The 14,663-nt window shown below is 35.7% G+C and overlaps 1 protein-coding gene across 3 annotated transcripts in view; it reads left to right on the forward strand.

The window, feature by feature from the left end:
• The window catches only part of TFEC (transcription factor EC), a 100,574-nt gene that overhangs the window by 45,318 nt on the left and 40,593 nt on the right, over positions 1-14,663 (forward strand). For all 3 annotated transcript variants that reach the window (XM_053716695.1, XM_053716696.1, XM_053716697.1), the window contains one exon: positions 12,443-12,694. In XM_053716695.1, coding sequence (XP_053572670.1) covers positions 12,443-12,694 — 252 coding nt within the window. The remainder of the gene's footprint in view (positions 1-12,442; positions 12,695-14,663) is intronic.

Raw genomic sequence — 14,663 nt, forward strand, 5'->3', positions numbered from 1 at the left:
TGGTTAATTATTTTGTAAAGAGTCGTGCATTATTTCCTAGTAAGTTAAACCTTTTAGTTTGTATATAATTTAAAGGGACAGTAAAGTCAAAATTAAACTTTAATGATTCAGATAGAGAAGTGAGTGCAAACATTCTAAAGCAGATCAAAATTTTAGAAGCCTTAAGGGTTGCATATTTGTTTATGGCTATTAAAAAAAACTAATTTGTTTGCTAAAAATCTCCAGGTGCACATGGCTAGATTTAGGTAAGGGTACATGGTACCTTCTGTGTACTTTTCTTGCATTCATAGAGATTTTTTTGACCAAGATTACAAGTTGTGCGGTATAGCCGTAGGGTACACACAGAGCCAAATGGGTCCGTACCGCTATTTCCATACCGCCGGCATTACAAGTCACCATAAAACTTTATTTTTTGTATGGTATGGTGCAGTAAGCTGCATACCGCACAAAATCCATGTTCTGACTTTGCGTGCTCGTGCACGTATTCCCCCATAGAGATCAATGGAGACAAAATGTAGGAAAAAAACCTAACACCTGCGATTGTGAAATCGCTACCGCAGTTTCTCATTCCCCATTGAAGTCTATAGAGAAAAGAAAGTTTTACAAAAACCTAAAATCCTAACATAAACCCCTAGTCTAATAACCTCTAAACTGCCTTTCCCCACATCACCAACACTAAATAAAGTTATTAACCTATAAACCGCCGTCCCCCCACATCGTCAACACTAAATAAACCTATTAATCCCTAAACTGCCGTCCCCCTCCATTGCCAACACTAAATAAATCTATTAACCCCAAAACTACCATCCTCCCACATCACTACTACTAAAATAAACATATTAACCCCTAAACAGCCGGCCCCCCACATTGCGACTACCTAAATTAAACTATTAACTCCTAAACCTAACACCCCCTAACTTTAAATTAAAGTTACAATTTACTAACTACTTTAAAATAACCTGTGAAAAAAATGTAAACCTAAGCTTAAACTACAAAAAAAAATAACATTACAGAAAATCATAAAAATCTAAAATTACACAAAATAACAAAACCTAACATTACATAAAAAATAAAAAAAATAACCGGGGGAAAAAATAGCTAAGATTAAAAAAAATTAAAAAAATAACATTACATAAAATAAAATAAATTATCCAAACAAAATAAAGCTATTCCTAATCTAATATCCCCTTAAAAACAAAAAAAGCCACCCATAAATAAAAAACCCTAATTTAACAATAAACTACCAATAGCCCTTAAAAAGGCCTTTTGTAGGGCATTGCCCTAAAGAAATCTGCTCTTTTTTTTAAAAGTCCCCTTAAAATTACAACACTCAACCCCCCAAAATAAAAAGCACCTAGATAAAAAAACATGAATCTACCCATTGCCCTTAAAGGGGCATTTCTATGGGCATTGCCCTTAAAAGGGCAATCAGCTCTTTTACTGCCCATAAAAAAAAAAAATCTGAAAAAAAACACAACCTAACACTAACCCCGAAATAGGTACTCACCATTACTGAAGTCCGACAATGTATCTTCTTCCAGGCGGTGAAAAGTCTTCAACTGGATCAATCTTCTTCCCGGAGGTGCGGAGCGGTCTTCTGAGGAGCGGATCCGGAGTGGGGGTTCTCAACAGTGGTCATCAGTGACATGGCGGTCCTCTTTATGCGATTGTCCACCGCGATCATCAGGATGAGAGCTGCTTATATCCTATTGGCTGATTAGACTTTTATCAAATCAGTCAATAGGATGTAAACAGCATTCATCCTATTGACTGATTTGAATTTTTTAGCCAAAAGGAATGCAAGATACCACAATATAAATGGGGTACCTTGCATTCAATCTTCAATATGCGGCGGACCATCTCATGCAGAGGACCTCCACGTCGCTGATGACTGCCTCCTCCACCGAGGACCACCTCTCCGGATCCACGCCTCAGAAGAACGCTCTGCACCTCCCAGAAGAAGATAGAAGATGGTCCCACGATGAAAGAAGATGGATCCACCTGGATGAAGACTTTTCACTGCCTGTTAGAAGATGCATCTTCGGACTTCAGTAATGGTGAGTACCTATTTCGAGGTTAGTGTTAGGTTGTTGTTTTTTTGGGTTGTTTTTTTTTTAGATTAGGTTTATTTTTTTCATTTTTATGAGCAGTAAAAGAGCTGATTGCTCTTTAAAGGACAATGCCCATACCAATGCCCCTTTTGGGGCAATGGGTAGATTAGTTTTTTTTTTTAGTTAGGTGCTTTTTATTTTGGGGAGTTGGGTGGGTGTGGGGGTTGTAATTTTAGGGGGGACTAAAAAAAGAGCTGATTTCTTTAGGGCAATGCCCTACAAAAAGTAATTTTAAGGGCTATTGGTAGTTTATTGTTAGATTATTTTATTTTTTATTTTGGGGTGGCTTTTTTGTTGTTAAGGGGGTATTAGATTAGGAATAAAAAAAAATATTTCGGATAATTTTGTTTGTAATTTTTTGTAATTTTACCTATTGTTTTAATTTTTTAATGTTAGTGTTTTATCTGTAATGTTAGTTTTTTCTGTAGTTTAAGCTTAGGTTTTCTTTTTTTCACAGGTAAGTTTTTATTTATTTTAAGGTAGTAAGTATATTGTAACTTTAATTTAAAGTTAGGGAGTGTTAGGTTTAGGGGTTAATAGTTTAATTTAGTATTTGCGATGTGGGGGGACCGCGGTTTAGGGGTTAATCAGTTTATTTAATGTTGGGGATGTGCTGGGACAGTGGTGTATTGGTTAATAGGTTTATTTTAGTAGTTGCAATGTGGGGGGACAGCAGTTTAGGGGTTAATCAGTTTATTTAATATTGGCAATGTGGGGGGACAGTGGTTTAGCGGTTACCAGTCTTATTTATAAGTTACAATTCTGGGGGGTGGCAGTTTAGGGGTTATTAGTGTATTTTATGGGTTTTGTGAACCTTTTTAGTTTTGCAAAAACCATAACTACAGGTCTTTGAATGCGGAATGGATCATTGCGGTATAGGCCATAACTATCGATGTAAAGCTATACCGCGCGACTTGTAATACCGGGTAGCTGACCATTCTGCATTTAAAGACCATTTTTTAGCGGTAAAGCCATACTGCCCAACTTGTAATCTTTGTCATTGTTAGTTCTGCTTTTCTCAGACACAAATCTAGTGCAGAGGGCAGCAATTGCCCATCCCTGAGATAGAGCATACAGTTTTGAGAAACTTTATAATTTAATTCTATTATTAAAGAATACTGTAATAATAGTTTTTTCCTTGATGCATTTCCAATGACTTGTTATACCAGCTGCAGAGTATAAAATGTATGAGAAATTACATTTTCAGGTTTATTTGTGTATATGATATAGCTGATTTTGTGCTTTGAAATGACAACCTATGAGGTAAAATCAGATCTCTTTTTTATCACTGTGTGTACACACATATGCTTCCTTATCTTATATCTGTCTGTAAAACAAAGCCCAATACAGAGACAACAATTGAAAAATAACATTTTATTACGCATCGCTGATACACCCTAGTGGGATCATAATTTCTTCTGCTGGTTGTGTTTACGTAGCTTATCAATAGCCTATAATACACTCTCCCCTTTTTTAAAATCAGATACAGACTGTTAGTGATATTTTAGATGGAGTTTTATTCATCAGTTGTAATAAGGATGCACTATAACTTACCTTTTAATATAGATATGAAAATCAAATTCGCTGCGTTCCACCGCCCACTTCAAAAGTAAATTTTTCTGTAAGCTAAAGGTTTTAATTGCTCTAGCTACAACAAAAGTGCCATAAGGGGAGAGCACTGAATGGTCTATAATTCAAACCATTAGCTCACAGAAAAATTTACTTTTGAAGTGAGCGGCAGAGTGCAGGGTATTTGAATTTCATATCTATATTAAAAACTAAGCTACAGCGCATCTTCATTGCATCTGATTATTTAAACTCCATATAAAATATCACTAACAGTCCGGATGATAGTTACAATTGCAGTTGTTTGTATAGAACACACACAAATCCTTCAGCAGTTTCTATGCATTTCAGCCCTTGAGCCTTTCTCAAGATTGTAACTATCACTTTAAGAACAAATACTAATGTGAGCTGAGAATTTGGCAAATATACCGAACCTATGTGTACTTTATATCTCAAATATTTACTACGAGGTATTCCTAAGTTTAATTCCCAGTCACTTGCTACTAGCAAAGTCAGTTATATTGCATTGATATTCTTAAACTTCATACGCTAGTTCGTTCTAAATACCAACCTTTGAAGAGGGATTTGAATTTATGCATTCTAATTGCTATTGGTGGAGACAAAGAACAGAAGGGTTTCTAACCTATCCAATCGAGTCACGTGATAGAAACCATATGATGTAAAATCAACGGACTTTTGTAGATAAACAGTGAGTAAAAGAAGAGACACCGTTGCACTGTGCAAATTGCTAAAAAAGAATCCTATTAATTTGTATCAACTCCACAAGGAGGAATTGACATTATCAAGGAGAGACATTTTAACAGACTTTTTAACATCTATTTTGCAAGCAAGTACTACTTTGCAAATAATGTGCTGATTTGCAAATAAATGGTATATGTATCACATGCCTTTATGTACCCCAATTGCAAATTAGGAGATATGTACTTATGAAATGTGAACAGATTTTTTTAATATTTGATTTGTATAATAAATCACTTATTTATTTTAAACGTTATTCAGTTACCATTATCATTTGTTTTTTATATGTACACTTTATAATATATCCAATATTATTAGTGGATTTAGAATTAGCTTTTTTAGCGCCAACCTCTTCTGGGAACATTGTTAGACCAACCGGATCCTCAGAGTTGTCCGGTGTAACTCTCCTCTGGTGTATGCGACAAAGGACTTTAAGGTGTCTCTTTACTCAACATGAGCTCCATAAGAGAATACACAACCGCCACATAGTGTAATACTGCAAGGTGTGAGATATGACAAATTATGGATAGTATACACTCACTTGTGGTATAGCACTGTAGTGTAGTGCAAAGTAGGCAGGTCGGAACCTCAGCGTTGTTCGGTAAACTCTCCTCAAGATACAGGAAGCACAGGCCTATAAGATGTTTCTCAGCTCACTCACAGAGGTTAGGAGTGAAAATACCATCCAGGCGTGCAAGATAAAGGTTAGATAATAGTGAAAGGTAGCAAGTAACTTCAAAGCAAGTGTTTATTTAAACACATATAAAGTACAGAGATGCATTTCTCAGTATTGCTACTGTTTCCTCAGGCTTACACTGCATCCAGGTGGATTGTGAAAAAGGCAGGGTGGTGAAAGAATCCATCCAGATGGATTCTTTCACCACCCCTTTTGCTCTCTCTTCCCCCTCTCTTTTGTTCTCTCTCCCCCTCTCTTTTACTCTCTCTCCCCCCTCTACATGGCTCTCTCTCCCCTCTCTTTTGCTCTCTCTCCCCTTCTCTTATGCTCTCTCTCTCTCCCCACTCTCTCTTGCTCTCTCACCCCCTCTGTTTTGCTCTCTCTATCCCCTCTCTTTTGCTCTCTCTCCCCTCTCTTTTGCGCTCTCTCCCCCTCTCTTTTGCGCTCTCTCCCCCTAACTTTTGCTCTCTTTCCCCACTCTTTTTTTACTTTCTCTCCCCCCTCTCTTTGGCTCTCCCTCTCCCCCCTCTCTTTTGCTCTCCCCTCTCTTTTGCTCTCTCTCTCCCCCTCTCTTTTGCTCTCTCTCCCCCCTCCCTTTTGCTCTCAACCCCCTCTCTTTTTTGCTCTCTCTCCCCCCTCTCTTTTGCTCTCTCTCTCTCCCCTCTTTTGCTCTCTCTCCCCTCTTTTGCTCTCTCCCCCCTCAATTTTGCTCTCTTCCCCCTTCTCTTTTGCTCTCTCTCCCCCCTCTCTTTTGCTCTCTCTCCCTTCACTCTTTTGCTCTCTCTCCTCCCTCTCTTTTGCTCTCTCTCCCCCTCTCTTTTGCTCTCTCTCCTCCCTCTCTTTTGCTCTCTCTCCCCTCTCTTTTTCTCTCCCCTCTCTTGCTCTCTCTCTCCCCTCTCTTTTGCTCTCTCCCCCGCTCTCGTTTGCTCTCTGTCCCCCCTCTTGTTTGCTCTCTCTCTTTTGCGCTCTCTCTCCTTCTCTCTCTCCCCCCCTCTCTTTTGCTCTCCTTCTTCCCCTCTCTTTTTCTCTCCCTCTCCCCTCTCTTTTGCTCGCTCTCTCTCTCTCTCTCTCTCTCTCTCTCTCTCCCCCCCTCTCTTTTGCTCTCCCTCTCCCCTCTCATTTGCTTTCTCTCCCCCCTCTCTTGTGCTCTATCTCTTTCCTCTAATTTGCTCTCTCTCTCCCTTCTCATTTGCTCTTTCTCTCCCCTCTCTTTTGCTCTCCATCTCCCCTCTCTTTTGCTCTCTCTCCCCTCTCTTATGCTCTCTCTCCCCTCTTGTTTGCTCTCTCTCCCCCTTCTATTGTACTCTCTCATCCCTTGTTTTTGCTCTCTCCCCTCTCTTTTGCTCTCCCTCTCCCCTCTCTTTTGCTCTCTCTCCCCCCTCACTTTTGCTCTCCCTCTCCCCTCTCTTTTGCTCTCTCTCACCCCTATCATTTGCTCTCTCTCTCTCTCCCCCTCTCATTTGCTCTCTCTCTCCCCTCTCATTTGCTCTCTCTCTCTCTCTCTCTCTCTCTCTCCCTCTCCCCTTTCATTTTCTCTCCCTCTCCCCTCTCATTTGCTCTCCCCGTCCTCTCTCTTTTGCTCTCTCTCCCCCCTCTCTTTTACTCTCTCTCCCCCCTCTCTTTTGCTCTCTCACCTCCTCTCTTTTGCTCTCTCTCTCTCCCCTCTCTTTTTCTTTCCCTCTCCCCTCTCTTTTGCTCTCTCTCCCCCTCTCTTTTTCTCTCCCTCCCGTCTTTTTTACTCTCTCCCACCTCTCTTTTGCTCTCTCTCTCTCCCCCTCTACTTTGCTCTCTCTCTTCCCTCTATTTTGCTCTCTCTCTTTCCTCTTTTGCTCTCTCCCCCTGTCCATTTTATTAATTAGGGAACTCTCACTGTCTCCTCTTCCCTGCTGAGCCGCCCACCCGCCACCCGCCCACACCTCCCGCCGGCACCAGCAGAAGATTGTTACATATGCGGCAGATGCCTGAAGCTTCAGGAGCTCAAGCTCTCAGCTTTTATGTTACAGCGAGGTGGCTGCGCGCACATCCAACATTCCTTTGAGGATGCATGCGCAACTGCTGACGGTGACGGACGCTTACAATTATTATATAGATAACCTGCTTACAAAATTGATGTAGATATTTGCTACATATCTCACAGTATATATGTGTTGCTTTTTGGGGTTCAAAAGGAACAAACACTACCAAATCCATTACTCCAGACGACCCTCACTTTATCAAGTGTCCTGCCATTTTTCAAGGGTCCTAAATGAGTTATTTTATAGACAAGTTTATTTTATATAATCCCTATTACTTTTATTGGCACAGGCTATAGTTTAGTCCTAACTGTGATTGGAACTGTATGTTGTATACAGTTATAAAATGTTATAATATGTCCTTTAATTGTAAGGGCTGTTCCATATATAGATATATAAGCTCCCTAGTCTGTTACTTATGCAGAAAAGCTCCCATACAAACATCCCTTGATTTTAAATTAATGTTTCTTTCATAAATACATTCATAGTATCCTATAACTAAATAAATACATCTAATCTTTGTATGAAACAGTGGACAAAAAGTCAAACACCCCTTTGTACACTCCTTGAGAAACATATGCTGCTGAGTTGCCTGGAGGAAAAAGAGACTACATATAATTCTGTGTAACTGAGACTTCTTGAAAAAAAAAATCTAATCAGAAGATACCTGGGAGAAAACGATGCTACATTTAAAAACAAGAATTTCATTTATAAAAAAATAAAAATGTACAATGATATTCTGATTAGCTATAAAGTCGAGATGGAACAAGCTTTGAGATAAGTACACAGCATTACTAAAAGAAAATCAGCTCCATAAATACAAATCTATATGTGTATTTATGTCTCCTTTTTAAAAAGGTGTCACTACCCAATATAAACAATTCATCAAAATCCATAAGGTCATTTACATGTCAGTCTGGTTTTCTTATTAATTGTTTAATCATTTGCAGCAGTTATAGCGTTATTGATTATTTAATAACCATAATCACAACAAGCACAATTATATATTACATTAGTTTAGTAAAAATATAATTCCTGACAACATTTTTGCAAATCTATACCCAATGCATCATGAGTATTTTTCAGAAATATAGAAAACAAAGGACAGCATAAGATATTTGTTTTAATATTAGTTTTAAATGTAAAATAGAAAACATTAGGTTGTTAATGTAGAAGTTCCAATTATCTCAGAGGGGCTATCACAATTTTGGACCAAAATCCAACTATACCAAAAACATTAGGGATGTCCCATTTTTAAGTGTGCTAATATATAACATGTTTGTCCATTTGCATTATGGGGGATGCTGTATACTTTTAGGAATTTGCCTGGCTACAAAGGGCTTGATTTATCAAAGCAGAGGCGGACAGGGGCGTACATACGCGCCCCTGTACGCCTCAACTCGCTTGTGGCGGGGCGAATTTACCTGTAGGTAGTCACTATTGCACACAAGCGCAATTTTGCGCTTGTGTGCAATCCTGCCCCCCTGTCAATCTCCTCGGCCGGTCTAGACAGCGGAGATTGAATTTTGCCACCTTAGAGGTGGCAAAGAGGTTAGGAAAGCAGCGGTTTGATGGCCGCTGCTTGTTAAATACGGCAAGCAGGTTCTTGTGAGAACTTGCAGCCATAGGGCTTTGATAAATCGAGCCCTTAGTGCTCAGTTATATGCTTTATGTTCAGTGCCACTTGTTTGATAAATGTAATTCTGAGTGTACAGATGCTCTTTAACTTATTCAAAATGTCTGCTAAGTATATAATGAGTGAAACAACTCTTTATGACCAGGACAGTGGGGAGAGGTCACTGCTTCAGATGTTAACCCCATAACTGCCAAAGAAGTTTGACTGCATTACTTTGTAAATAAAGATGGCCTCTTTGCTAGGCAAGAGGTGTGAGAAACATTAAAGGGACACTGAACCCAATTTTTTTCTTTCGGGATTCAGATAGAGCATGCAATTTTAAGCATGTTTCTAATTTACTCCTATTATCAATTTTCTTTGTTCTCTTGCTATCTTTATTTGAAAAAGAAGGAATCTAAACTAAGAAGCCAAACAAATTTTGGTTCAGAACGCTGGAAAGCACTTGTTTATTGGTGGGTGAATTTATCCACCAATCAGCAAGAACCACCCAGGTTGTTCACCAAAAATGGGCCGGCATCTAAACTTACATTCTTGCTTTTTAAATAAAGATACCAAGAGAATGAAGAGGAGAATGAAGAAAATAATAGGAGTAAATTAGAAAGTTGCTTAAAATTGCATGTTCTATCTGAATCACAAAAGAAAAAAATTGGGTTCAGTGTACCTTTAAGCTTTAATATATACTGTATATATATATATATATATATATATATATATATATATATATATATATATATATATATATATATATATATGTGTGTGTGTGTGTAGATAGATTGATTGATAATCAAGCATATAAAATGAAATATTTCAGTATGTTAAAAAAATATTTTAAAATGTTTAAATTGAAGCTGCTTAAATTGATACTGGAGCTAAGAGAACGTATGTGCTTGTGCACAAGCTGCGTGAGTATCAATTGCAGGTCCATCAGTTATATTGGTTGACATAGACACACGTCCAAAACCATAAAAAAAAAAAAAAAGTATTTGTTAAGCATATGAACAGAACTTAAATAAAATACTTTACAAATAATTTAAAAGGACATAAAATGCCCTGTAGTCCCAAGTGTAAAAAGTTTATAAATATATTAACACCTTGTTTGCTACAATTGGTTTCCAATAGCCGAAATCCCTGCCACCTGCCTTATTACTAGAAGCAAAACTAGACTTGTTAATGCAGAAAACAAAGCAAGCCACCGTCAATTTGTTAATATCATTTCCATTGTTTTACAGCATCTTCTAACCTCATCAGAAGCCAGTTGATATTTGGCAGTTTTAGGCTTATTAACTCTGGAGTCTGCATTCATAGTTCCCAGAATTGGAAAACTCACAATTTTACATTTTAAATTATAGGAAATAATCATATTTTTTTTTCAGTGAATCGCACAATTAGACATAGGAACCATTTTTCAATTATTCACTGTGCTCTGTTGACGGATTCTTCAGTAAAAATATAGCCTTGCATATTTTACATTCATTTGAAATAAATGTGTCTAAAAATTCAAGCGCTGACTTTCCTAATCACAAAAAGCACTTGATAATTTGTTATTATGCATGTTTAAAGATTATAGAAAATTTAATTAGTAAAATGCATAATCTTTATTAAGAATCTTGGCCTTTTATATTTTCCTGACTGCTCATTTTTAGTGGGGAAATTAAAGCAATACTAAACATGTCACTTGAATAGATGTAAATAGCTAAATAAGTAGTACAAAATGATAGTAAAATGCATCTCATTTAAATGCTAAATACTTCACTTGGGTTATTTATGCATGCTAATATATGGTAGGGGAATTCTAAATAGTTTATGTAATTGGAATTAAAAAGAAAGATAAATATGTGTTGTAAATCAAGTGTTACCACTGATTAACATTAAGTGCATATTAAAATACTCTCACATGGGGCACTTGAGAGGAATTTATTGAGAGAAGTTTGCAATTAACCATTGAAAAGCCCACTGGACTTGAGACGCATTTGACAATACAGTTTATGTTGTATGTAGTATTCCTGTCGTGCTTAAATTAAAGGAATGTGACATCTCCAAGAAGCAAAGCTATTTGAAGCAACTGTCAATCTCCACAATCAAAGGATGGTCTCGTCGTAACCAATTAGATCCTTTATCATGCTTAGTAAAGATTATAAAGTCCTACTGAGTTCAAACATTGCCATTCTTGAACTGGAACCTCTAGAGAACTGTGGGCTTGGTACCCTCTTCAAATCGTAATTTGGCTAGGATTGCACTGAAACATTTCTTTTGGAGACTTAAAAATGCCTCATTTATCTGATTGTTCTTACTATGAGGTAAGGGAAATTGTAATCATTGGTCTAATGTAATGTTTTTGTGGTTGTCTTTTGTATTCTTTTTTTAAGTGCAGAATTTTCATAAGATAAAAGGTTGATTATTTCATGAAAGCACTGCTTGCTAAATCTGTATTATTTGTAAAATATTGACACATTTTTATATTGATTTGGTGCCGTTTGTAAACCAAAAATATCATAAGGGGATATATATATTAAATAGCATAGTTAAGTTATTTATTATATTTATATGTGTGTGCTCTTGAGAGGAATGTAATCAACAAGCAGAATAAAGCACTCACTGGACTTTGGACATCTGTGAAACTTATTTATTTGTGGCGTTTCGGGACCTCAAAAGAAGAAGGGACTTTCTAGGTCCCGAAACGTCACGAATAAATAAGTTTCACAGGTGTCCAAAGTCCAGTGAGTGCTTTATTCTGCTTGTTGATTATATATATATATATATATATATATATATATATATATATATATATATATATATATATATATATATATATATATATATATATATATATATATATATATATATACACAGTGTATATATATATATATATATATATATATTATTATTTTTGTTTAGTTTTTTTAAGATTACCATTAGATATTAAGCCATTTTGTTATATATGGAAAGCATTGAAATTTAAACCATTTGAAACTTGTAAAACTCTACACGTTGTGCTAACAAAGTGACAGTCAATAAATAAACTATTTAAATAGCTTGGTGACTAGTAGTTTTTATCGTATGTACCCTGATTATTATCAATTAAGGCTAGTTATACATTCGTTTATGCTCTGCTCTAAGCAATTGCGCTATAATATGTTGCTAGGTCAGGTATTTTGCAGCATTTTGCGACATACTTTTGCAGCCTACTTAGGTTACAGTTTTGCACTCCAGCATCTTTAAGCACAAATTTTAAAGGTGCTTTACATAAAAAGCAAGCAAAAAAAAAAAAAGTATAATATAACGTTGTTTTATTTTCTTTAATAAAATGAATTAAATTTATAAGCGGTTGTATTTTGAATTTAATACCCCTTTAAACTATTTTTTTCTTTTTTTAAAAATATATTCAAAAGAATTTGATGCATATTGAGGTTGCCATGGAAGTACCTATGCAATTAACGTGTAACGATTTTCTGAAGCATCTCATATCTCACATTTAAGAAAGGTGTCAATTTTACAACAAATACCATATAGGTGTTATAGATAGCAGTTTTGAATTATACAATGTGAATTACTTTTTTATGTTTTCTAAGGCAGAAATGACCTATAAGGTTTACATCTACATATTAACATTAAAGGGTTTATTTTTAAAAGTCAATAAATATATTACTTCCTGAAAGTTTAAAGTACCTGTTTTATATTATAGGTGCAAACACACTTGGAAAATGCAACTAAATACCACCTACAACAATCACAAAGACAGCAAGTGAAACAGTATCTGACACTTGGAACCAAATTCTCAGCACAAGCTCTTTCATATTCACAATCTCATGCTGTTCAACCAGCCGGGGTAACATCACCTTTAAGGAATGGACAAATGCCTTCTGCTATGGAGAGCTGTGCAGCAGACAACACTGTTACTAAGTTACTAGCACTAGGAAACGGGCGTGAAAATGAGGTATGGTTCTTCATATCTATTATTTAACTGAGCGACAGTGGGTAGTGCATTACTTAAAGGGACAGTCTACCATAGAATTGTTATTGTTTTAAAAGATAGATAATCCCTTTATTACCCAGTCCCCCGTTTTGCATAACCAAAACAGTTATATTAATATACTTTTTACCTCTGTGATAACCTTCTATCTAGGAACCTTATTCCAGCCCCCTGATCACATGACTGTGACTGTTTATTATCTATTGTCTTGCATTTAGCATTGTGTTGTGCTAAATCTTAAATAACTGTCTGTGTCTGAACACATTTTATCTATATTGCCCGTGAACTACCAAGTCTTTTGTTGTGAAAAACAATTTAAAAAGCATGCGATTAGAGGCAGCCCTCAAGAGCTTAGAAATTAGCATATGAGCCTACCTAGGTTTAGTTTAAACTAAGAGTACCAAGAGAAAAAAAAGCTAATTTGATGATAAAAGTCAATTGGAAAGTTGATTAAAATTAAATGTCCTATCTGAATAATGAAAGTCTAATTTTGACTAGATTGTCCCTTTAATAGAAATCAAATTGCTTATTGTTATTGTTTTTTTTAACATCAACATTATTTATTTTTTCTATACCACTCCTATATATATTCCTTTGACAACATATGCAAGGGGTATACAATGACATTTATTTATAGTAAAAAAAAAAATGCAGCTACGTAAAAATTTAGAATGCAAATTGATACAGGGAAATGAAAATCTTACCATAAGAAATAAAATCTATAATAATAATAATCATCATCACGATTTTCTAAGAATAAATGTTTAATTTGACATAATGAAGTTAAAAAAGGATAAAGATACCGAATAGGTCAGGGCTTGACAAGTTTCAGGAGCCAAGATACCATGACTCCTACAGATTTAATCCTGTAGCCTAATTTATTGGTTTATTCTACATATATCTATAAAAAAAGTATCGATATCTGAATCCTGGATCATTGTGTGACAGTCTCTACAATATTGCTGATGGCATCTTAATTTAAAATACCCCAGATTATAGGTTCTCAAATAACGCTTAATTCAACCACCATAGACATGTTATCCAAAGTAAAAGCTCTTCATTGAATTGAGCCTCATGTTTGTTTGTTTGTAATGGCAATTTCACAGCCTATAATAAATACGTTGATGCTTTTGTATTCCTCCAATAGATATAATGAGACTAATAAACAAGATGCATATTACTATTTTATATTGTAATATAACGCTATGCCAGTGATTAACAAGATGATGATGGGTTGGTGAGGTAATTGTATATGTTCAGAATAATATTATTATTATTAATGTCTATATAACTTTAAATGCTTTTTTTAATTTAATCCATATTTGACACATGTTTATTCAAAAATAAACAATGATACCTTTCTTCCTAGCAGCCATTTTGTTAGCTTATAATGGTTTATTTTGAATTTTCTATGGTATGTGGCATAAAAAATAAGATGAGCAACTGAGCATGCATATACTAAATTTTGCTGTAAGAAGTGACACCTTATTAAAAAAAGGTATTGTATAACATAAAATGATTTTCCCACAAAACATTTCTTAAATTAGCTTTATACATTGGCCAATATAGCAGCTGGAGATGTCAGTCTTTAACATGAAAAAAGGTACATGCTTTGGGCCTAGTTTGATTGAACTGACCTATCAGAGATGGGTACTAGTAAGTAAATTTACTCTAGTTCTTTGTGCATTTGTGTCACCAATAACACAAGCATTACATTCTGCGAGCCCACAAACATATATGTGGTTATGATGTTCTAGCACATTGTCCAGTTTTATTAAATATATTGGACAGCCAAATGTACAGCACGCAAAATGTAAATTTAGGAAGAGTTAACTGTAGTATGGTATCATTTGACAAATTAGTATGGCGCCTCTCTTACAGAAGGCAATTTAATTTATTAATTAAGAATTTGGTTCTGAATCTATTTATGCTA

This window comes from Bombina bombina, chromosome 6 (assembly GCF_027579735.1).
Source record: "Bombina bombina isolate aBomBom1 chromosome 6, aBomBom1.pri, whole genome shotgun sequence".
Classification (NCBI taxonomy): domain Eukaryota; kingdom Metazoa; phylum Chordata; class Amphibia; order Anura; family Bombinatoridae; genus Bombina; species Bombina bombina.